Source organism: Scatophagus argus, chromosome 9 (genome assembly GCF_020382885.2).
Source record: "Scatophagus argus isolate fScaArg1 chromosome 9, fScaArg1.pri, whole genome shotgun sequence".
Taxonomy (NCBI): domain Eukaryota; kingdom Metazoa; phylum Chordata; class Actinopteri; family Scatophagidae; genus Scatophagus; species Scatophagus argus.
The window spans coordinates 21,482,027-21,507,130 of NC_058501.1; the positions used below are offsets into that span (position 1 = coordinate 21,482,027).

General features: G+C 43.2%; 2 protein-coding genes across 5 annotated transcripts in view; one reads left to right on the forward strand and one right to left on the reverse strand.

The window, feature by feature from the left end:
* The window catches only part of pear1 (platelet endothelial aggregation receptor 1), a 45,785-nt gene extending 40,623 nt beyond the window's left edge, over positions 1 to 5,162 (forward strand). For both annotated transcript variants that reach the window (XM_046400906.1, XM_046400907.1), the window contains exons 19-23: positions 282 to 391; positions 595 to 721; positions 1,460 to 1,522; positions 2,169 to 2,381; positions 2,967 to 5,162. In XM_046400906.1, the coding sequence (XP_046256862.1) occupies positions 282 to 391; positions 595 to 721; positions 1,460 to 1,522; positions 2,169 to 2,381; positions 2,967 to 3,106 (653 nt within the window). In that variant the 3' untranslated portion in view covers positions 3,107 to 5,162. The remainder of the gene's footprint in view (positions 1 to 281; positions 392 to 594; positions 722 to 1,459; positions 1,523 to 2,168; positions 2,382 to 2,966) is intronic.
* Positions 5,163 to 5,248: 86 nt separating this feature from the next.
* Positions 5,249 to 25,104, reverse strand: part of lmna (lamin A) — a 31,493-nt gene continuing 11,637 nt past the window's right edge. For all 3 annotated transcript variants that reach the window (XM_046400908.1, XM_046400910.1, XM_046400909.1), the window contains 11 exons: positions 13,595 to 13,751; positions 12,788 to 12,913; positions 11,932 to 12,102; positions 11,469 to 11,594; positions 10,992 to 11,212; positions 9,184 to 9,490; positions 8,801 to 8,908; positions 8,596 to 8,715; positions 8,448 to 8,507; positions 8,156 to 8,329; positions 5,249 to 7,592 (listed from right to left, as the gene is read on the reverse strand). In XM_046400908.1, the coding sequence (XP_046256864.1) occupies positions 7,557 to 7,592; positions 8,156 to 8,329; positions 8,448 to 8,507; positions 8,596 to 8,715; positions 8,801 to 8,908; positions 9,184 to 9,490; positions 10,992 to 11,212; positions 11,469 to 11,594; positions 11,932 to 12,102; positions 12,788 to 12,913; positions 13,595 to 13,751 (1,606 nt within the window). In that variant the 3' untranslated portion in view covers positions 5,249 to 7,556. The remainder of the gene's footprint in view (positions 7,593 to 8,155; positions 8,330 to 8,447; positions 8,508 to 8,595; positions 8,716 to 8,800; positions 8,909 to 9,183; positions 9,491 to 10,991; positions 11,213 to 11,468; positions 11,595 to 11,931; positions 12,103 to 12,787; positions 12,914 to 13,594; positions 13,752 to 25,104) is intronic.

A 25,104-nucleotide genomic window follows, 5' to 3' on the forward strand; every position in this document is an offset into this window, starting at 1 on the left:
TTTAATTATTTGTATATGGTCGAGTGAAACCAGTTTCAGTCCCAGGCAGTCAATATAAGGTAACGTAGAGATGTGTTTTCTTTGGGGAATGTTTAACATTTTTTAAAAGAAATTATCATTACTTTTTGATGTATTTATAGATGTTCGTGGTAATGATGTGGCTTTGGTTTTATCTCACTGTTGTGTTTTTGTAATTAGTCATCCACAGAGATGCATTTTATTGACCTTGAGGTAATTTTACTGCAGCAGACGTGATTCCATGTGTTTGTTTTGGCCTACAGATGTTCCTCACAGTTACCACCACTATTACTCCAACCCGAGCTACCACACACTGAGCCAGAACAGGCCTCCGCTTCCACACCTCCCCAACAACCACGAGCGCACCATCAAGGTGAGCTACATCAGCTCAGCGATCTGACACGTTTCAGGCCTCATGACAACCGTGGTGCAGTCCTGTGGCAAATATGTAATTTATCCAGTCAACAACAGCTGGCAGCCGTGTTTTTAGGGTCACGCTTCAAAAGCAGATTTTAACTGGGCCTGTTTTCTTTGGTTTGATGATTTCTGATTATCATTGTTGCGTCTGTCATACAGAACACCAACAACCAGCTGTTCTGCAGTGTGAAAAACATGGACAGGGAGAGACGTGGCCTGTTCGGCGTGGAGACCAATGCCACACTACCTGCGGACTGGAAACACCACGAGCCCCGCAAAGACTCAGGTCGGTCCGGGTGGTTCTGCGCTGCACGATTCACATTAAGGATCAGTCGTTTCACGTTTTTTCCATTTAGAGGAGACAACTTATGCAGAGAGACCTGCAGCACCAGAGTAAAATGAAATGAGTGGATTAACATTTACAAGCTAATAAAACCGATTTGGTTTCCTGACCTCCTGACCACAGCTTCATAAAAAGAATCAGTTAAACCTGCAACTTACCGCTAGTATAACCTGCTTACACACCTAAACATATTTCCTTATACTACGTGTTAGTGGAAAGCTTAGAGTCTTAATAGTAGAAAAATCTACTATTAAGACAGCCAGAAAAATCTTAATTTTTGTTTGTTAAAGACGTTTCATATCAGCACCCTTAAAGTATCAGCTTCAGAATAACCATCCCTGTATTGATAAAGGCCTTCAGAAACCCCAGATGTGACCACAGATGGAGGTTAAATGTTGAGAAATTCAGGTTAGAGACATGCAGTTACAGCTGAGAAAAAAGCATTAAAAAGTTCTCCTTTTATACAGCCCACACAAAAGTTTATCGACCATCACATTTCCTTTCAGTCCACAATGTGGATTTGAAACTATAAAAAAACAATAAGGACTTTGTAAAAAGCGATGGTTGCGCTGCCAGATTTCACTCACCTGGTACCGATTTTGCAGGTTTCAGTGCATCTTATCTGCTTTTGATTAGTTTGCTATAAATGAAAGGGGGGATTTGTTTTTTTATTGTTAACAGGAGCTTTTGGAATCGACCGGAGCTACAGCTACAGCGCCAGCCTCGGAAAATATTACAACAAAGGTAGTTTATCAGCCTGTTTTCACCCTTTTTCCTCTCCTTTGACCTAGCAAACCAACATCAAGGTGATGCTACACAAAGGTTTACGACTACATCAGCATTAGCTGCATAAACACACAAAAGAGAGAGATTTTAATGTATGTACGCCCATATAGGAAAGTGCAACTCATGGTTTTTGTAGTCACGTTAGCGGTATTGTTGATTATGCTAGTGTGTCAGGAAGTGAGTCAGTCCACCATTTTGAATCCAGACTGAACTATTTTGACAAGTACAAGTGATGCATACATTAAATTGTAACAACCCCATCTTTTTTTCATCCGGCGCCATCATTAGGTCGCCTGTCCTCGCCTTTGGTGTTGGTGCTAATTAGCAAATGCTAGCATGCTAAACTAAAGGAGGTTTTCTTTAAACCATCTCAACTGAAGAAAATAAAAGCATCTTATACTCATAACTCAGGAACTCATAATAAATCATAAAGCATAAATATTTTGGAAAATGTGCAGGAAAGTGTTTTGAAGTCAAAGCCCAAACCAGAGTTTTTTTTTTTCTTTTTAACCTGTGATTGTGCTGTCGCGCTGTGTCGTGACTCTCCATGTGTGTTTTAACTTGTGTTTTAACTTGCGTCTCGTTGCTTCCTGTGTGGTGACAGAGCTAAAGGACACGGTGGCGGCGAGCAGCAGCTCTCTGAACAGCGAGAATCCTTACGCCACCATCAAAGACCTGCCCGGCCTGCCTGGCCTGACCGGCCTGCCCTTCTGCCCGCCGGAGAGCAGCTACATGGAGATGAAGTCCGCCGTGCCCAGAGAGCGAGCGTACACCGAGATCAGCCCGCCTCCGTTCAACACGGCCACCCTGCGCCGAGGTCAGTCAATTAAAAAGCATGAAAAATGCCTCACCCCTCAACCTTTAATCAAAATCAGGCTACACACTTGCTGACTCATCTGAGAAAGCTGAGACTTGAATAAAGACTTCCCACCAGTCAGACATGAGAGCAGGATTTGCCCTCTGACAGATGGGAAGGATGAGCTTCCTGAAGACGGACCCTGATGAGAGAACAGCCGTTTACATGGAAATGGAGGAAAGACGGTGAAAGGAAGAGGAAGAGCGGGAGAGAAGGAAAAGCTTGGCAGAGGATGTTCTTTTATTAGTCCTGCGTTCTTAGATTAATGGACATATCAGCTTGATGTCAGAGATGAAGGAGGAGTGAAGGAGGACAGTGAGAGAATGTTGTAGTCTTATCCATCCATGATTTATTATTGTTATTTATTGGAAACAGAAGGCTGATAGAAAATCACGAGTTTTGTTTGTGCAAAACAGGAGTCATGTATATATAGATAGATAGATACTTTATTGAACAAGGGGGAAATGGAAGAATTATATATATATTAAATTTAGGAGTATTAGAAAGCAGCTCTCATTTGTTTTGTTCTCATCTGTTTCTCCACAGAACGTCAGAGTTCCCTCGGTCACGCTCCACCTGAGGAACCCCAGAATCACTACGACCTCCCGGTGAACAGCCACATCCCGGGACACTACGACCTGCCGCCGGTCCGCCGACCCCCCTCCCCCAGGAGAACAACTCAGTGACAGCCTGCGCAGCCGAGCAAGTTTCCCTCCTCCTCGTCCTCTTCCTCCTCCTCCTCCTCCTCCTGTTTGGGGACGACTTCAGGCTGCGCTCGCAAATGAAGAGCAAACTTTAGGCTGTTGTGAAGATCAGAGCTGTAGACCACCCACAGAGCAGCGGCGAGGCGCCCGTCCCGCAGACGAACCACTGTTTACAGTGGATGCCCCCCACCCCTTTCAACTCAACACTGCCCCACTGTGGGCTGAAGTGGTACTTGCTTCAAAGTGACAGGCTTGACATCCAGGCTGTGGTGAGGAAGGCTGGACTGTGGTGACGCCAGCCGGTCTTCAGCTGCACTCACCTCCCATGGGAACAGATACGCCACAAGACTGTGCAACTTGGCAGCAACTTGGGAATGTTTCATTGAATTTTTCCTCATGTTTTGCTTGCTACTGACCGGCTTTTATCAGAATTCAGTTTTCTTCTGTCTTCATAATCAAAAATGACTAATGTAGACGTTTGAAGTTTCTGTTTTGCTTTTTTATTACATTTTCAAAGTCAAGACTTTTTTAACAGGCAGCTTTGGATGAACCCATCACAGCTGGACATTTAATTTCCTCACCCAAAAAAAGGAAAGAGACAAAGTTAATGGGACTAAATAATGCAGAAAATGCTGCCAGAGTCTCTTGTCTGTGATGCATTATAAAAAATATTGCTTCATGTGCTGGTTGCTGAAACCAGAATACCAAAGATTTGTTCACCTCCAGAAGGCCCAGTGCAGTTTAAAGATAATTCATGTCATTATTTCTTCCACATGTAGAATTTAGAAATGCAATGATTCACATCCTCTCGTTTGTTGAAACAAATGTGGCTCTCTTATTGCTGCTCAGATGAAAACTTTGTAAATATAGAGATAAATATATTTTTAGCTTCACAGTAATGTAGAACAGTCCTATTTTAAGATGACTGTGTTCATAAGGGGTTTGTGTGACCAAACATCATACACATTCGAGTATGAATCGAGTGGATGCCAAAAGCTCAGTGTTAGCACAAACAATGTTTACGCTGTTAAAAATAATCCAATGGAAACAAGCCAAATCAAAGAAGCATTATGAATGTCAGTGCTGTGTCCTGCAGCAACCTTTATGTGGCATTTAAAGGGCCAGTTTACCCAAAAGACACAAAACATTTTTACTATCTTCAGAGCCCTCCATCGGTTTATCATCACATTCCTCAAACATTGTCGGACTCACGATGTAAAGTCTGAAAAACATTGGTGCCTACATTACCCATCATGCAACAGTGCAACCTCCAACATTATGCAGATTCAGGTTTGCTGTGCTAGTAGCAGCTAATGTAGCCTGGAGCTGCTAGCCTGGAGCATAGATGAAGAGGGCTGATAACGTTTAGCATTTTTTAACTTGTAGTTTTCAGCCTCAAGTGACATCACTTGAGGCAACTTCTCTCAACCACAAAAGGCTTCAGACAACTTTTGTGAGATTTCTGCTGCCACCCCAGCGTTACTGTGAGACGTTTTGCTCTTGTAGTGAAACGCAGTCCATATGAAACCAGTTGACCGTTTGTTCTGGTGTTTTGTTTTGTTTTTTTTCAAAATTTTCAATGTTGTGAGCACCACAAATCAAATTAAATGAATCGAATTGACTTCCATTCACCTCCATTTTTTATTGGACGCAGAAATATGACACTTAAAAAAATGGACAATTTGAAACCAAAACTATCCGCATGGCCAGATACTGCGTGTGTGAATTCAGCTCATGAATTCACCAAGTAGCCTCAAACTATGTAAACTATTGCAGTCAGTTTGCTTTAACGTTTGTTTGTTTTTTAAGGCCTGTGTTCATGTTTTGTCATTATTTCTCAAAACTGTATTTAATCAAAATCTTGTGTTTCCTGTCAGTTACATTATAGAAACCCTGTGTACCACAAAGAATGTACATTGAGCTTTAAATGCTATAGTTATGGGCAGCGCTTCAGTTTTTTTTATGTATGGCCATATATTTTTGAATGTATCCATGGCAACGTGTGTATATAATGTAAATAAAACTGCTGCACTTTTCATCTCTGGTTTTGAATGACAATCTTCTGTATCAAAGAAATAACTACAAGAGCCACAGCAACAAAAAAAGAAAAAAAATTACTCATTATTTTAGAAAAGAAAAAAATCATTTTATCAAATGATCCGTCCATAACGTTACAATAACAGCATCGTTTTGACAGAAATAACACAAATCCCAAGCAAATTACAACTTTGGCATGAAAGGCTTACAATAAGAAATCCCTTTGTATAACATTTTAATTCAAATGATCCACGAGGACTCTGTTTCAAGACTTTCAGGGAAGTTTTGTCACATAGAGCACGTGTGTGGTTTGAACCTGATTTTCTATCATCTTGGTTCTTCATTAACTTGAACTAACACTGCACACAAACGCTGAACAAAACCCTGGAAACAAGAGGAAGTGTTGTACAGGAAGAAGTTTCTTTCTGGTTTACAATCAAGACAGACAGGCCTCCGAATAGCCTGACCACACCCTAAAACTGATCCGCACTCGGGGTTGATTTGGTTAACATTTGCATAAACTATGTAATTACATACAGTAACTGTGTCTCATAAATTTAAGGTGCATATGAGATAAATGCCAGGCGTTGTGAATCTGAATCATAGAGGCCAAATACTAAACATCTTTGGAGCTGGCCATGTCTTTAATGATTGTCATAGTCTTTTATTTCAGGCACTTCGGGAATCATAGTGTCAAAATCAGACAAGCTGCTTAAGGCAAAAAAAGAAGAATACAAATAGCATCTATTAAGTATAACAGAAAAACAAAGCTATCAAGTATTATCCATAAATGCTTTGATATATTTTTTGAGTGGAGAATAACTGAGTTAAGCTGCCAGACTACAGTAAAAATCTACCTGCTGTGCATATTTGGCAAAGCCCTCAATAAAAGCAGCGCATGAAGCCACAAGTCACTAAGTATACAAAACCCCACGATCCTACTCAGACTCCAAAACCACGCCGGGGATTCAAAGCCACTAAGCTTAGAGGAAAAGTCAGGGGTTGGGGGAGCCCTTATGACCAGTTCTCAGGAGCAACACAAAGGACAGCTGACAGTCACAAGACTGCGATACGAGGCAGGTGTGCAAAGAACAGCAACTGTTCACCATTGTTTATGTCCACTAAAAGCACATTTGTATCTGTAAAAAAATGCTTGTTAAAATGCTTCCAAAAACTACTGCTGCACCCTGTCAACAGCAGCAACATCTCTCTGTTAGAAGAGTCATAGTGTTCATTTGAGTGAAAAAGCTGAAAATTCCTATAAATATATACTGTATATGTGACACTAAATATGTCCATAAAGACCCTAAACGTAGTACCTATTCCTGATATTTCCGCAGGTAAATAAACAAAAACAAAAAAAGACCGCATTTTCATGTCATAATAACAAAACTTCAGAATTTCTTTCTTTTTTTCAAAACAAAAAAACACATCCAAATGCAGGTCAAACTGAAATACACCTGATTAACTGGGTATCAGCACACAATAATTCCTCATTCCAACACAAGTTCAAAAACATAACCAAATACGTTTCTCCAGGGTCGAGCTGTCGATTGCAGAAAAATGAAAATATATGTATATATTCATCTCAAATAATTATTTTCTCTGTGTGCACCGCAGCTGCCCAACGTAATATCCACAAACTGTAGAAAATGTGCTGCGACATGTTTGTCTAAAGCCAAAGAACCTGCTGAACACCCTGAGCTTATTAGTACTTTTGGCTATTTTTTTTTCTTTTCCAATAGTTCACAAAAAACACTTAACGTCTATCTATTTTATATTTACTCTAATTTCCTCTGCAGCCTATATAAAGATAGCACAATACTTTACAAATACGAGGAGTATAAATCTGAGTTGTAAACATCACGGTTAACGTCTTCAGTAAAGATTTTGATCTACTCGATGGGCGACAAACGTGACAAGCGAACCCCGCGGGTTCGTCCTCCTGCCGTCTGTACGGGCTGCAGAGACCGACTGCTGACAGGGTTCACTAAGTGTGCGTGTTCAGTGTTGACAGCCTGGCCATTAAATGTGAAACCCCGGATCGAAGCACAAGCACTGGTCAAAGGAGCTGTGTGTGTGTGTGTGTGTGTGTGTGTGTGTGTGAATGAATGTGCAAGAAGAGCAGGATACAGTACAAGCATTAGCACAGCACACATGCAGTAACATAACTTGAATATAAAAAAAAAACAGACAAAAAATTCAAACTCAGATGCTGACTATAAGAATCCTGTGATCTCTGCCAAAAACCTCAGAGCAAATTTTAACCTGCAAATTAATCAGAATACAAAATAAGACGAGGGCATATAAAAAAAAAAAATATAAAGTCAAACATCCCAGCATCAGAAAGTGTTTCTCCTCTGTGGGCTACAGGGGCTGAGGCGCAGTCTGGGTTCTACATGATGGAGCAGTTCTCCGGCTTGACGCGGCCCTGAAGGAGGAAGTGACAGAAAATAAGAAAACCAAACCAAACAAATAAACTGAGAGGACAGTGAGATTATTGTTCTAAGCCGAGATAAAGGAGTCACCGGTTAGCCGCTCTGTTTAGTTTAGCTTTGTTTTGAATCAATGTACGATATTATCAACACAACAGTCCAATGCCATGATTTTCAAACAGATTAACTGTGTCAGTCAATAAAACCTAATGTTTTATTTAATGTCTGCGTGCTTCTCATGAAACTCTTGGAGAATTCCTCCGCGGACACAGCTGACCGTTTGGTTTATTTGAACGGTAATGTGAGCATGTAAGAGTTTTGCTTTGAAGCTCCAGAAAACCACTGAATTTTCATGTCTCGATGAGCCGTTTCCTCAATGGAAATTGTTTGTGTATTGCTACATCACACTACACAATGTGGATTAGTTGTTTCCTTATTAGAGATCAAATGCTTTGCACAGTACGTCACCTGCACTCCTACACACTCCTGCATCCTTCATTTTTCTAATAAAAGTCACATAAAGTCACATTAGCTGTGTAATTGTACGACTGTACAGTACCTGTCTGGGTTCGTTGGTGCCCATGAAAAAGGAATGTCCCACGAGGCCTTCAGGTAGACCCCCGCTGCTGCACACACCTGTGCCGCGGTCCGACGTCTGCCCGCAGGAGTCGCAGATCACCGTGCGGCTCCTCAGGTTGTACTCGTTGTCTGCGCCGCTCGTGCTGTGAGCTCCCTGCAGGGGGCGACACCCAACAGGGGGAGTTACGGTACTTAGCGCAGCAAGTCACACAGCGAGCTCACCGCTGTGTCGTTTCCGGTGTTTTATGAGCAGGCCTGAAGAGAAATCTTACCATGTCATCATCTTCATCATCATGGAAGAGGGTGCGCGTCACTTTCCTCATGGCCATTTCCTGATGAGAGAGTCAAGCCACAACACGATTCAGTTAAAAAGGAAGAGAAGCGCAAGGCAGGCTAAAAGAAATGCAGGTGAAGTCGGACCTCTCCGTTGGCGCTGATGAGGGTGGTCTGCAGGAGGTCGCCGGTGCCCCAGGAGTTCTGGTTCTTCCACACCAGGTCAGTGGGGGGGTTGTGGGTTGCATTGCCAGAGGCAGCCCAGATCTGCACATTCCCAAGGTCAAAGTTTGTATGAGACAGTCCAATTTAGGTACAAACAGTGGAATCAAGAAACCTCAGCGTAACTTACAGTGACTGTTCCACCAGCCTTCAGAGTGAACTTGTGGGGAAACTTGTAGGTGATGGGGGTGCCACTGCCTACTTGTCTCTTCACCTGCCAGTTGCCCAGAGATTGGTCCTGCAGGAGGGAAATGGAAAGAGAGAGGCAGGGCAGAAAATTCAGAAATAAAATCAAGATTTACGCTGGCCCATGAAAATGATTAATGGACTGAAACAGTGCAGGCTATAAACAGACCAAGCCTTCCTAGAAAACATACTCTGGCATCAAAAACAACAGCAGAATTTCTGACCCCATGATGGTTAGTCAAACTATGGAGCGTTAGTTATTTAGTATCATTACTGTAATGTAATCACTTTACCGCAGTTTTAAAGGCTTTGAAAAGGCTTGCTTACCTCGTCGGCCTTGTTGCTGAGACGGACGAACTTGCCCTCCAGGTCAACCTCGTCCACCGTGATGCGCCCGCTGGCTGAGGCGTGCTGACTAATGCGAGTCTTGGTCACGGAGCCCCCCGCCATGCTGGAGGTCTCGCTGTCATTGTCATTGAGGCGGCGCTTCTTGGTGATGCCCGTGCCGGACGAGTTGCGGCTGCTGGAGGCGGTGGCGGCGGACTGGAGCAGGCGGCTGGTGTGGCCGTGGCCTGAGGCGGAGGTCCGTGTCACTGTGACCTTGGTGGGCGGAGGGCTGGGTGACAGACGCAGCCTGAGGAGAGGTGGAAGAAGAGATGTCAGATAGAGACCAAAAGCGTCAGCATGCAGGCTCACACTGTTTATTCAAACGCCCTTTTGTGTGTCATCCTTACTGCTATAACCAACCTGCTGCGGTGACTGACTGATGAGCCCTGAACCTCAACTGATCAAAGAAGCAGACTCTTTGAATAATCTGCATCAAAACCTTTGCACCTCTCTGTAACTTCCCGATGACTGCTCTCCGCCTGCCTGCGTGTGCTTTCACTGAGACTGCATCTTGTTCGCTGTCAGCTTTCTGTGATGTTAATTGACTGTTTCTGTTGTTTTGTTCTTAACTATCACCAGCACTGTGCGAAAGAGCAGGTGTCAGGGCTACGGGAGAGAAGAAGATCACTTTTAATATAGTTTTAAAAAAACTCCTTTTGGGTTTAGAAAAACTGTGTTGTTACGTTCTTCAGGGAAATTAGTCTTAAGCTGCTGAAGCACTTCAAAACACACATGCCACAGGGCAGTGGATGTGCATACTGTTCTGTTAATACCACAATGAGTTAGATGTAATGGCCAAAAATATGTGGTCATCTGAATATTATATCCATAGACGATTGTTGACCATTTCATTCCAAAACTATGGGCATCAATCTGCTGATTTAACAGCCTCGCTCCAGATCTGAGCACCCAGCTTCAGGGATTTGATCCCATTCAGCCACAAGAGCATCAGCGAGGTCCAACATCAGGCTCGGTTCACAGTCGCTGTTCGAGCTCATCCCACAGCTTGCTGGATGGGGCTGAGCATCACAGGACTCGCAAACAGCTTCTTTTCATATGCCATAAGACTGCTTAACACTATATGATCACTTCCCCTCCTCCCCCACACATACACCACTCAGGACTACAGCCCATTTATTCACCGTGCAATATATTTATATTCTGTGCAATCTACAAAATTACTATTTATTACTAATACTCACTGTGCAATAATAATTACATATGTATATATCCTGACTGACTTTTTATACAAAATATCTCCTTTTTCAAGTATTTTTTACTGCATATTTATTGTGTATATATATTATATTTTTTACTTTTTTTTTCTTTTAAAGAATATTGTTGGTAATTCCTGCTGTGCTTGAGTCATTGTACCGAAATTTCGTTTGCGATGAAAATCCAAATGACAAATAAAGAAAGTCTAAGTCTAAGGACCTTCACCGAACTGTTGCAACAAAGTCAGAAGCACACTCTTGTCTAAAATATGGTATAACATTAAGACTTTCCTTCATCTGAATTAAGGACGTCCAAACCAGGAGGAAGCAGCCAGGAATCAAGAGAACACAAAAGCATGAAGACTGAGAGGTTGCATTTCATATTGATTCACTGCACTGTTGGCTAATTTCAGCTGATCTCTGCCCGACTGACAATCATTAGAGAGAGTCAAGGCTTTACTGTCTGAGTCCTGTCTCACGATGGCTATGTTTATTTTTTTCAGTAGTCTAGCTTCTGTTTCACAACAGCTTCACCTCTCCTCCTCTCCCTCCAGCAGCTTCCTGTAAGCATTAATCTCCATGTCCAGGGCCAGTTTGATGTCCAGCAGCTCCTGGTACTCCTCCAGCTGCTGCAGCATCCGAGCTCGGATCTCAGCCATCTCCTGCTCTTTATCCTCCAGCCGCCGCCGCATCAGGTCCCTCTCCCTCGCCAGGGTCTCCTCAAGCTCGCGCACCTTGGCCTCGCTCGCTGACAGCTGATTTAGAGAGAACACACACACACACAAAAGGTTAGTCAATTAAGTCCAGCCGATTAAGCAGTCTGTACTCTACTTACAACAGTACAAACAATGATTGAACAATGTGGCTCAGAGGGAAGAAAAACGGGTAAAAACTGGGTTTGGGAGCATTCGTGACATTATGAGTCACCCGCTCAGCAAAGTGGCCAGTGATATCAGCAGACAGATGGACCAGACAAGACCATGGACAAGGAGTGTGTATCAGTGTGTGTACCTGTTTCTGCAGCATGCTGAGCTGGCCCGACATGCTCTCCAGTCGAATGCGGGTCTGCTGCAGCTCTTCGTGGGCAGCTCCCATCAAGTGGCTGTTCCTGTCAGCTGACTGACGGGCGTTCTCCAACTGACGGACAGAGAGACAGTACAGTCTGCTATCGGGACGGGTTTGCCACACTCAAATTGTTTACTGTAATTCAGTTGATGTCACCGTTTAACGACGTCTTTTGAAGTCCAAACACGACTACGGAAACAAGCTTGTTGCTTGCTGGAATCTTTCTCATAAAGTTAAGTCAGTCAGAGACAATAACTGCCAACACAGATTTTCCCAAGATTCCCCACAAGACCAACCGAGTGTAAATCAATATTATGCATCACACGAATGCAAACAACTACACTCAGAAGAGGGTAACAGCCTCTCTGTTGACTCTAGGTGTTGACAGAGCTGCAGCATCACGATGTACCTTAGAGTTGTAGGTCTTCTCGACCTCCTCCTTGTACAGGCGGAACTGATCCTCCTGTTGGGCTCTCAGCTCGGCCAGGGCCTCGGCCAGCTTGCTCTCAAAGTCCAGCTGCCGCCCGCTGTCGATCTCCACCATGCGAGACTCATGCCGACGCTTGGACTCCCTCAACTCCTGCAGACACAGACAGGCTGGTGATGAGTTGTCAGTCTGAAGCGCACTTACTTTCAGTTTCCTGGATTTGCCACATGACAAGTCTAACTTTGACTTTGCTGATAGGAAGCTGATTTGACTTTCTCAACTCTTTATTACTTTTTAAGCTATGCTAAGAGCTATCTGTATTAATGTTTGATTTAATTTTTTCAGGCACTATAAACAATTTAAAAGACTCCACCTGCAGAAACCGTGTTCAATGGGCTTAACTGCACTGATTAGTCTGTCGCAGTGCAGTAATTACTTGTTTAGAAGTACAGAGTTCCAGCAAACAAATCTACTTCTGTGTTGACCTTTAAGCAGCTCCTGATCATTATGTTTACATTTGGAAAACACAAGTCTGCTGCAAGCTTTGGTCAGGACTTGACTCGCACCAGAACACTGTCAATACTGTGAGTTCATCATAGCAAGAACTGAAATCTAAGCATTCAATTTACAACTTGTAAATATTTTAGTTGTAGTACCGTGTTTTTATCATTTATGTGAAAATAAACTTGAGAAGCAAGAAAGTGCATCCGTGACACAGGGTCTGCATGCAAACAAAACAAGTGGAAGTGAATCAATATCCTGTGGAAAAGATGAAAAGTAGGACAGATGAATTGGACGGCTCAATAAAAATAGAAGCGCTAAGGTGAAGAGCGAGAACCTCGTTGAAGATGTTCTTCTGGAACTCCAGTTCCTCCTTCAGGGTCTGCAGGCGGTTCTCAGCATCCACTCTCCTCAGCATCTCATCCTGCAGCTGCCTCTTGGCATCAGCCAAGTTAACATCCAACTGGGAGGAGGGGGAGGAGGAAAGAGAACATGAGGAGGAGAGAAATGTTCTTAAATTCAGGCATGTAAGAAAAAATAAATCAAACACAGCTCGTGGTGTGATTCGTGCAGCACTGTTTGAGCTATGAACCCTTCTTTTAAGAGAAAACATGTAGTTCCTCAATGTGGCCAGAAGGTGGAGCAAGTCGACAACCGTCTCTGCGTCAGTCCTACAGTGAAATTCATTGATAAAACAAAGAGCAGTGAAGGCAACCTTGTCTGCCTCACCACCTTGAGCTCATTCATAATCAACTGCCTAGAGGGTTTACATAAAATTACCACTTCCACTGAGGCATTTCTGCACTTAGGACGTAGAGAAAACAATCACACTGAGACAGTAATTTCAAATGTCTGTCACTTTGGCTTTGCACTCCAACTACACACTGCTTTTCAAACGGGTGACAACCAGTGATTTTAAAATTCTTCCCTTACTACAATCACTGCAAATCTTATCTCAAACATTAACAGTGACAAGACCACAGTGTTTTCTGTGTAGGTGATGTTGAAGACATCCTCTGCTGAAGCTGAAATGATCCTGACATTAATGCAAACACTTACTGTGCCACAATTAATAACATGCCTTTCTCTGCGTTTTCTAAATGGGTTTCAATTTTCTTTGAGCCATCGATAAAAGCATTTCTACCTTGGCCAGCTGGGCCTTGAGGTCCTTCACCTCAGCCTCCAGGCCTCGCTTCTCGCCCAGGGCAGTGGAGAGGGAAGCGTCTTTGGAGTTCAGCAGGGCCTCCAGGTCCCTGAGCCGAGCCAGAGCCGCCTCCAGGTCAGACTCCTTCTTAGTGTTCCTGTAAAGACATGAGACACAGAAGAGGTGGATGTGAGATTGCTTCGATGCCGTATGTGTTATCACCCCTCTGTTGGCGAGTTCCAGCTGTGGCCTCCCTGCTTCTCTGGAAATGCACTTGGTTTGTTTTTCAGGACCTTTTTTTGCCCTCTTTTGACTGCAGTTTGTGCAGACGATTTGGTCGCTTTGTAGCTGTGCAATTCATCCCACGTTGCTTTAAAAAATTCACACCAAAGTGCCGACTGCTATACTGAAAAATGCTGCTCAGTGGCATAAGGCCTACGGTTCATTTTCAGTGTTTTTGTGGCTTATGTAAAGCACTTTGAACTGCCAGTGTTTAAAAGGTGCTAAAGGCAAATAAAGTTACCCTGCCTTGTGCTACACACCGTTTTACATGTGATTAATGCACATTTTCCAGCACAGGTTGTACACGACATGGTTGGTCTTCTTCACCCAATTTATGTGCAACTTTGGGTCAGGATTTGCTTTGAGCTCCGAGAACATGTCCCTTTATTTCTGCTCAAAGTGAAACTTGATAAGCTGTGCATAACTGTGCCGTAGTGACAGAAGCTGTGGATGACACAGTCTGCCACTGTTCAGTGCCGCAGTTGTTCACTGATGTGAACTTGAACTGCGGCCAGCACATCAATGTGCCGTTATTAGCCTTCTGTAGTGAATAAGAGCCCAGTAAACTCCATCTCCAGGGAAGCTGTGTTGAATTAAGAGAATTCACGTTTGTTGCGCATGTGCTTGTGCACCGCCTCTTCCTCTAACATCTCAACAGGAACCAATTTAGAGTCCTGGAGGGGAAAAAAAACAGTTGGATACAGCCATGGAAAAATAATACATTCCCAGCAAAGATGAAGAGAGAGAGGAGGGGGGAGAGAGGGAGGCTGTTAGCAGCATAGGTGGTTCATGCACAGTGAAGAAGGAAATGGGCTCCCTGTTATTCTATTTGGCCCTGTGGGCCAGTCTTCATTGTCACTAATAATGGCCATCTGCTGGGGGAGAAGGCTTCCAGGTCGCTCACACAGACCTCAGAATATCCTCTGGTTACTGACAGCCGGGCGTTAAGATGAGCAGGCAGAACGAGCTACAGATTCACTTCAACTCCGACACAAACACACACACTCACATAGAGATAAAGTTACTCTACAGCCGAATAACGATTTACAACAAAGATCAAGTTCATTCGCAAGCTGTTACCTCAAAAGTGTAATTTATTGGTTTATGACACAACAATCAGTATTTATTACTGCACTCAATAAGCACTAATAAGCGTTTGGAAGAGCCTGAAAATGCAATTCTGCTTGCTGAAAAGGGTCGAGACAAAGAGCAGATAAACTGGTGGAAATGCAGGACTGCGCGATGGCTGCCTGCTTCAGGGACAAAATATGAGTGAGCCTTTTATATCCACAAAAACTGAATCCAGAGAAAACACATCCATGATGTTTTACAGATGTACAACCAAGCTGAGAGAACATGAATGTGTGATTATATAAAAGCCCCCCGCCCCCCAGACTGCTCACTGTTCAGAGAAAAAAGAAAAAGAGGAGGCACAGCCCAGTGTTTGAGTGGGTCCAAATCAAATAAGTATCATGGCTGCCCATGGAACACACTCCCTACACCAGTACAGTAGCAGCTCAAAGTCTTTCCCATTGTGCCGTTTGTGTATCCGCAGACACACACACACACACACACACACACACACACACACACACACACATTTGGTCAGACGTGTTCTCTAAACGCTACAATGGATCACATACAGTCAGCGTCCAGTTCATCAGGTCCACCGAGCTGAAGACAACAAATCCTACCTTCACGAAGATTATAACCTTTCAGATGTGCCTTTCTGCTGTTTTAGAGGTACTTTCTGATGTACTCCAATACTGTAATGTACTGCGTTTCACTGAGAGGTGTTTCTAATATTTGGTTTACCCTCATCGTACTGCACTACATCAGGCTTTGCTAAGTGTACCTACTCAACTAACAACTAAGAGTACAAGTCAACACTGACCTTCTCCAGAACCATTAACAGAATTTAAGTGACCAGCTGTTGGGACCAGATGTTCATACATTCCTTTTGTTGCAGCAACGCACCAACTCATGTTTCTCCACTCCTGTAGCTGTTAAAACACAAGCCGGCACAGTCTCAGGTAACAGCTGGCTGCGAAGCTCTGAGTGACTGCATTTGAGTGAATAATGTGCGCATGCTTCAGCTGAAACACACACTCAGTTTCCAGTTGATGAGGGACACCAGCTAAAATGAACGCAGCTTAGCACAATGCTTCTACCTTCACGATGGTGTTGATTGTGACCGCAAAGAGAGGCTGCAGGTTGTTGCTGCTGAGGTGTGTGACGTCGTACTGATAGGTGTTTCTGTTGTTATGTCCACAGCGTTTCTGTTACAGGCTAAATAACAGCAACACACACAAACCCAACAGGCTGGAACACTTCTGACAGGATCGGGAAAGATTTGGGTTTTTTTTGTCACCATACTTGTAAAGAGACAAGAATGTGACTCTTTACGACCCAGATGTACGAGTACTTGAGATTATTGGTTGTAAATACTTAGAGGAAAGCATAAATATGTCAAGAACACACACACACACACACACAGAGTGTTAACACCTACAAACATCCCCTGAATTCTTCAAACTACAAAGATCAGAGTCTACAGCAACACAGATAAGATCATGTTAGCCACCAATAGGCGTCAAGATGCCTACACAACAGACAGATTAGTAACTTGGGTAAAATGAGACACGGTTACTGCTGGAAAATGTTTTATGACTTTCTTTTGTTGCTGTTGTTGTGAGTATAAAAAGATAATAGCATTTAAGCACTTCAGGTTGAGCTCGTAACTCATTTTCCACGGGTGCAGCCGTTGTTATTGTGGAAACATTTTAAATCCACCACAATGCTGCTCATTAACATATGACGGACTTCAATAATAAACCCCAATCGGCCAAAACAGGTCTGTAATGAGAGGGAGACAAAGAGTGATGTGTTTTCATTTAAATGACCTGTAAAGTGTGAATGCATTACTGATGCGTACACACACACACACACACACACCTCACATCTGTTTACAACTTGACATAAACATCATTTGAAACTGCACAGCTCTTTGTCTCGACGTTAACACTTCGTTCAGAGAAACACTTTGCTGTCTGATTCTGTGAGCAGACGAATGCTTGGGAGCTGCTACGACGTTCATTAGTGCTAATGGTCCCAGCGGATCAGCTCCAGCAGTGAATTAATGGACAGAAGTGGGTTTGGTACAGTGACATGCTGTTTCACTATTTATAGCATCTCCATGCACAAATATGATGGCAAGAGAAGAGAGAATTTCTTACAGCAGAACGACGTGGAGTGTGTCAATTTGATGAAATCACAGGGGCCCCTGGGAGACGCACCAATTACACTTCAATAAAAAAATTAAAAAAAAACAAAGAGGAGACTGAGAGCCATGTTAGCGACGCAGTGAGGTCACACTGAGACACAGTGGTCCTCTCTGCTAAATGCTAAACGCTGCAGATGTTTGGAAAGTGTCAGGTTTGCCAGGTTAGTTCAGTTTAGTGGGTTAGCGTGCTACATTTGCTGATAAGCATACAAAGTACAGCAGAGCCTGATGTCACTAGTTTTGCAGATGAAGATCAAATCCCAAAGTTCACTATACCCCATCCAACACCTTTGGGATGAACTGGAACGGAGATTGTGAGTCAGGCCTTTTGGTCCAACATCAGTGTGTGACCTCACAAAAGCATGAATGGGCAAAAAAAAGAATTTCTGAGCATTTTTGTCCCCAACAACACTGAGCCGTTATAGCACTTTCTATTAACAGATTGAGCAAATTAAAAGTAATCAAATGGACATTTTAGCCTTCACACCTACAGGGATACACGTTTAGTGTGTATTTAAATGGATAAAGCTGTTGGCACTAAATTAAAACTGAGATATTTCAAATGCTTTGAATGTGCAGGACTGAAAACAACCAGAAACCAGCAGATTAAATAATAATGAATCATCACAACAATGATCACTGGCTAAAATAACAGGACTCGAGCTCAACATATGTAACACAGAGTCGTATGATGGACTCGTCTAACATGATCCCTTTGCTTCTGTCATCTCAAGGATGACGTTCCTGGACGTTGGCTTAAATAAATAAAAAAAAAACCCAGCATGTGGCGTCTGAAGACAACGAAAGGATTTTGGAAAACCTTGTCAGTGTGTGTGTGTGTGTTTCTCTTAAGCACACATGAATACGTGGGTGTATTTGTTGTGCGTGTTTGAGTCTGTTCTGCACTGTGTGTGGGAGTGTTGGCTGCAGAAGCTGTGTACCAAAATGCAAGCAAGTGCAGCTGTGTATTACGTGTGTGTGTGTATTTTTCAGCCATATGCAGAACACACACATGCATGCAAGTCCCTGCACATGTGTGTTCTCATATACTATTTGCATGGCAGGGTGTGTGTGAGTTCTCTGTGCAGGCGTTTGCTTGGGACTACCTGTTTATACAATGCGACACGAACTGCGTAATTAGAGAGCCTCAGCATAAATATCTTCTGACTCCATGTTTACGTTCTGTTCCATCAAAAACCTGAAGCGTCGCGGTCTGCACTCACAACACATGAGGAGTCACTCTGCAGTTATTAGGAATCACACCATTAATATTTACACGCCGAGACACAGTCAGTATGAGACTGAACAAGAGCCAACAGATAAGCACAGAAATCTCAGATTACAACTGGGAAATTAGGAAAAGATATCAGCCTCTTTCATCAAGGTGAGGGGAAAATCTGCTGCAAGTAAAACAAGGCAGCAGAGTTGTGTCTAAGCTTGCAAACAGAAGAAAGACCTTTTGCGCCAAAAGGGCAGCGCCGCATGTTTTATATCCCGGACTGAAATAGCAAATTAAAAACACACAAAGAAGTGCAATTTCAACAAGCTTTATTCTTATTTTTTGGGAGCAGACCACTTGTCTTATTTGTAATCCATTCTTTCCTCCCACGTGTGAATGTATGGACTTAGGAAAACAAAAACATTACTGAAAAACAATAAAGGGTTACACATCATTCCACCCTCTTCAGCTGCATTATGGACGCTTTTCCTTTTTTTAAAAGGCATTTTTTACAATAGAGTAAATGACACATTTTGAGGCAGAGACAAAATGGGAGCTATTGGATGGAGACAGTGTGAGACGGGGGAGACGAGGGGAGGAGAGGCCAGTGGGGGTGGTGGTGGGGGCTGTGTGAAATGGAAATGCGAAAAAGAAAGAGACTAAAAGAAAAAGAGAAAGAGGGGGACGAAACAGAGACGAAAAATCTGAGGAGAAGGAATGTGTTGGCTCGGCTCCCAGCCTCAAGGATGACTCACAGCTATCTTTGTCCACCACAGTAACGAGAAACGAACCCCGCCTCGCGGAGTGAAAGAGAGAAAAAAAAAGCCTCTCGTCTCGCCTCCCCCCCTCTCCCCTCCCCTCCTGTTTTGCTATGCCGTTGCCGTGGCAACCAAGGCCTCGTCGTCAGGCCTGCTTCTACCACGCTGTGGACGCAATGGAATAATAATAATAAAAAAAAAACATGTAGACTTCTCTGTGCAGATTTTCAAAATATCTCAAGACGAAGAGGAGGGTGCGTTTTTGTTTTTTTTGCGCACAGTAACCTATAATTTCTACACGATATGGCTGCCAATTTTACTGCAGCCACGTAGTCAAGAAAAGCTTTATGAGAGCCCTGCAACACTGATTTCAAGCAGTTAATCGGGGCAGGGAACCAAAACAAAACCTCAATTTAAGGCATTCATTTAGCAATTTTCAGAGCGTTCAAACTCACAAAAAAAGTAAAAGTGTCTTATATCTCTGTGTACAATTTTCACAGTTTAGCAGAAGCACTATTTTTTTTGCAGTACTCCAGATTTCTTAAACAACTACAGCAGGACTTGCAGAAGTTAAATCTGTGTGCACAACATTTCTCACAGTCACAAAACACTTGAGATTATACAGCTTCAGGTGTCTGACGTTTGCCTCACGTTTTTCCCACTCTGCAGGAAAATCCCAAACTACTGTGATCTGATTGTTTCTGATCGCGAGTTACAATAAAACAAATTTCCTTCATTAACTCTGTCGTACTATCTACCCGTACAGATAGTATTCGACTTCTGTTTTGTCTGGGCTTTGAGATAATTGTATCAAGGGGGATGGTTAATTTGTTTAATTTGAAATTTAATTTAACTTTCTCTTCTTATAACTCGGGACACTTCACAGACCTCAACGCTGTGCTATCAAAGCCACAATTAGAAAATGTTCTCAAGTTTATACAAAGTTAAAAATCAGTATTTCTGGAGAAATCCCTGTTGATTTTTTTAAAAACACTTTCGACACTGAGAAATTCATCTCACCTACATTGTAAGCGCCAGAAACCTTAATCTCATTGAAATATTAATATATTTCAATGTTACCTGCACGGCTAATCACCACGAGAACATAGACATTTTATTTTTATCTTTTTGGGAAAGCTGACGAACATAATTCTCTTTTATGCCAATTACATGTAGCAGCAAAGCGGCCGTGAGGGACTTTCCTACCTGCGAGCTGCCCACTACAGCAGCAGGGGGCTCAGAGCTCTGCACATGGGCACATCTGCTGAAGCTGTGGAGGAACATGGTGGGGTGGGACTGGGGTGGTGCGTCTCATTCACTTCACCCATAAGGTTTTTCCTGTTGGTGTGCTCAAACCGGTGACCCTCTGTAAGCGGCTGCCATAGTTACAAACAATTGGTCACCTCGTTCATTTGCTGTAGCTGCACTCAAATAAATCATCTGACATGGAGTGCAAGCGTTCATTGATTGTTATGGCATGTTACTGTACAAACACACACACACACACACACACCGCCTGGCAAACACGTGGGTGGAGTTTCCCCGATGACTCACTCCTCAAACAGCGAGGAGAGGAAAAAAGGGGTTCTCCCCAAATTCCCTATAGATTGTCTAAAATGTTCCCCTCTCCAGTTATGGCCGACCTTTCCTCTTTCCATCCACACTGCATTTAGTTTATCACAGAGCTGCTCTGTGTGGAGAACACCGGAGGGAAAAGGTGACAAAGAGGAAAAGCTTGTTGAACGACGGGATTTAACTAAACAAACACATGGACCCAGGAATAGAACTGGAACCAGGAAAACGTGCTGGACTACAATACAAAATACTGGGCCACTAAAGGGCCATTACAACGTAGATATATAACAAACTAAAAACTTACTTGGTGCAGGCTGCAAATAATAATTGTTTTCACTATCATTTGATGCTGGAATTATTTTTATTTATTTATCAGTTACTTATTCCCATCACATTTTCCCAGAGCCCAAAGTGAAGTCTTTAAAATTTATGTTCACACAATCATGCAATACCCAAAAAAGTATTTCTTTGTTAAACAAGCAATGGCCCAAATACAGTCTGAGAAGTGGACAACAGGGACTATTTTCCTTCTCTAGTAGAACACTCATATGTAAATAGAGGAATTACAGTTATTTATAACAGGAAAAATATGTGGATTCAGTTCAGCATTTCTTTGACTAATTCAGACTTTTTGAACATAAAATTTTTAGAGCACAATAAAGCAGGAAAGCAGCAAAACAGAATGAGTGAATGTGGGTGGTATTTTTTTCCTTCATAAATGAATTTTTACTAGAATTTACTATCAGGAATTGCTGACTCATTTTCAGTCAGTGAGCTTCTTAATAAACACGACCTACTGTAACCTACAGATAAACGACGCATTAGAGGACTGCACCCTCCGGCCTGCACTGCTGCACTAACTTCAGACAAAATGAATATTTTGAAGAGATGCGAGGAACCTCAACGGATCTCAAGCGCAAACTGCAAAGCGACAAAGCAAAAGCCACTGAGGCCTGCCGTTCAAGTCGTCGCAAACTGAACAGCACAGCCTGCCACATGACTGTTTCCTGTGTCTCTCTGGGGGGAGAAGAACACAAAACCAGGGATTGTGTTGTTTATGCGTGTGCGTGTGATAAATCAGCAGAAAACTACAACAATGCGGCCTTTTGCCAGGGGCCACCCGTACTCATCCACATGTGGCAGATGGGAACAGAGCTCCCAGTGTTCAGCTTTAAAGCAGAGCAAAAAGCCGACCGTGTCCGATAGGTTTCAGAGAGCCTGACTGCCGACGAGACGAGCACAGGAGGAGACGGAGACGGAGGCAGAGCTCCCACTTCAAACTCGTGCTTTTGTTTCAGCCGTACACCAAAACAAACTCTGCACACTGAAAAGAGTCGCATGTACTTTCTTTGTCCCATTCATGCGTGAAGAAATCTGCATTTGATGAAGAAGAGAAAGCGTAGAAAGAGAAAGGTGTGTGAGAAAAGTGAGAGGGTGTGTGTGTGACCGCAGACACCAAAAGGCACATGAACGAGTGCTTGTTTCCTCCCTGCATGATTAGCTAATGATTCATCAGAGGGTGAGTCAGGCACCGGTTGCCTGGTAATATCTGTGTTACTTTGTAAGCTACTTCTTACTGCTGCTGAATAAGTTTATCAGCAAAGATAAAGATGTTATAAAGGAGTCACTTCCACAGGTTCCACACACAAATGAGTCCCATAATAGGTTCAACAGCAGTGCATCTACATTTTTGTTATCACTACACAAGCATACACAAGTATATAAAAATATCTCGTTGCAATCATTACTTGTACTTGTTTAGTCAGAAATTCAAACATCATTGCGACTGGAAAAGTGTCTCAATTTGCAGTTTAATGGTTCACCACCCTCACTTATGCTCCACGTAGTGACAGCAGATTGTGCTGCAGCCTCCCGTCCACTGAGGCACAGGACGCTTTGCAGCTGCACCGAGTCACAGTGAAAACTCCATGGGTAGAAAACTGAAAACCAAACCAAACCCATGTGGAGTTTATGAGACTGTGATGAGTTTTGGTCCGCGTTCTTTAGCTTGTCCTTGCCTTTGAGAAAAAAGGGATTTGATGCTTGGAGCATAACCAAGTTGTGGCTGTGGGACGAGTCTGACGATTGGACGGTCTCACGCGAAGGCACAGAGAGCTCACGGGTGAGCATGCAAGAGAAATGTGTTGTAGCGTAACTATCAGGTGAGCAGTAAAAATGCTGAAAGTGAAGCTGCTTTGACTTTCCTGTGATTGTCTAAACTCTGGCACTGTGTGTACTGTTCTCTGTGGCAAACCCCACCCATCTGGCAAAAAAAAAACCCCAAAAAAACCATGCAAAACATTTTCCAGTACTTGCTGAGCCAGAAGAGTGTGCGAGTGTGTGTGAGAAAACTGTTTTTAAAAAAGGAACAAGGGTTTTCAGTTGTGCATGAAAAATGCATTTGCACAAGGACAACAAAAGACACCAGTGCTGCGAGCGAGGAAGAGACACATCAGTATGCAAAAACTTGGCCCTCTTCAGTCCTAGTTAATGCAGGACATCTGAGACACTGACACACACAAGCTGAAAGAGCTCCTTTATAAACTCGCTGCCCTGTTTAGATTATACAGTAGAACTGCTCCAAACATCGAGCTCAGCTCAGATTCATTTCAGAGTGACTGAGGTTTTACAGATCTGGAGAGGGAACAATCGTTGCATAACCAACCAGAAGAGACGGGAACGACTGAGGTTACAGTGCACCCACCTTTTCCCCCTCCTAACAGCACAGTCCTCAGGCAGAAAGAGTGAGAGAGAGAGAGAGAGAGAGAGAGATGGAAAGAAAGAGAGAGAGGGACAAAGGGGAGAGACTCTGTGGAGACCCACCATCTTAGAGTGATTTACCCAGTCCATGTGCGAGTGAGTCATCAAGGGCTTGGCTGGCTCCAAAGGCTCTATGGAAACTCTAATTCTATAAACTCAACTCTAACACACACACACACACACACACACTCAGTACAGCAGCCTGCCAAAGCCTTCACTCTGCATCAAGTTCTGGTCCCCTAAAGTCCAAGACCAGCTCTCTCATTACTCGCACACCCGCAAACCCATCAGAGACGGATCCATCCATCAACCAACCAGCACATTTACAGGCCCACCACATCTGTTTTCCACTGCAAGGCATCCTGTGAGGGGCTAAAGGAACAAAGAGTCACCAGACCAGCCAGGAATACTCTCACTGGGCCTTATAGCACCAACCACTATTATCTATAAGGGACCTGCTCAAGAAAGAGATGGTTGCAAAACCTAATGCTGCTGTGAACAGAAAAGAATACTGAAATACTGTAAATTAACTGTACCAGAGGATAAGTGTTATGCAAAAAAAACAAAACAAAAGAAGCTGCTGTAGAGCTCAGATGGCCGGTTCATCGACAGAAAGTTTCATCACGTGACGAGTAGTTTTTAAAAGGAAAAATGCCAAACACTCCTGCTTCTCAAGATAAAACATGTAACGTGTGTATTAATTGCAGAAGAAAATAATCATAGCAGCCATAAACTGCTCATATAGCACTTTTTTTTTAGCCTTCTTGTTTGTGACCTTGTGGAAAAATATATTAGAAATACTCCTTTAGTTTTCATGTTACTTTCGAGCTTCCAGTATTTGTGGATGAACCGCAGCAGAATTACAGCTACTGATGCAGACAACGCACAGAAAAAATAACATAATAATAATAATAATATAATATAATAAAATGCTATCTTTCTGAGAAAATTCAGGTATAAATATATTCACAAACATCATTTCTTGTACTTTTGAGTAAGTTATTCAATATAGAAGAATGTCTCGAATGACGCTCGGGGAGAGAGCCACATAATTTGCATCACTGCCGGATAAGAGCTCTTCTCTGAGCTCTTATCTGCCCCGGCATGACTCGATGTGGCAGACAATTGTCTGCTGTCACATAATACAAGCTGAGCTCATCGTAGGGGAACAGAGGGTTTCCCCCCCGAGGCAGCCAGAAGAACAGAGGAGACTGTGATCAAACGGCATGAGAAAAGATGCACAGCAGCGCGATGAAATCTGCCGCCTGTCGTGGTTGTGGTTTGCTGCCTGCTTTGCGGCCTCAGGTAGCTCAGGTTCGTGAACTGAATCCATCAAACGCTACTGTACCGGAGAGCTAATCGTTGAGTTTATTTCAGGCAAATTTTGCTCCACTTTAGTCACGACATTTTTCACGGCGCACACTTTGACTGACGTCACTACAGTAAAAACACGTGTAGTTAAGTGAACTGATGAAAGAGGCTCCAGGCTCCTCGTATTGTACATGCTGGCTCACATGCCACTGTTAATTCAGTTCGCGCTACCTGCGCTTTTCCCGATAGCACAGGACAAAATGTCTGGTGTGTGTGTGTGGGGGGGGGGTCGTCCTACTGATGCAACGATCACTGCAGCTGA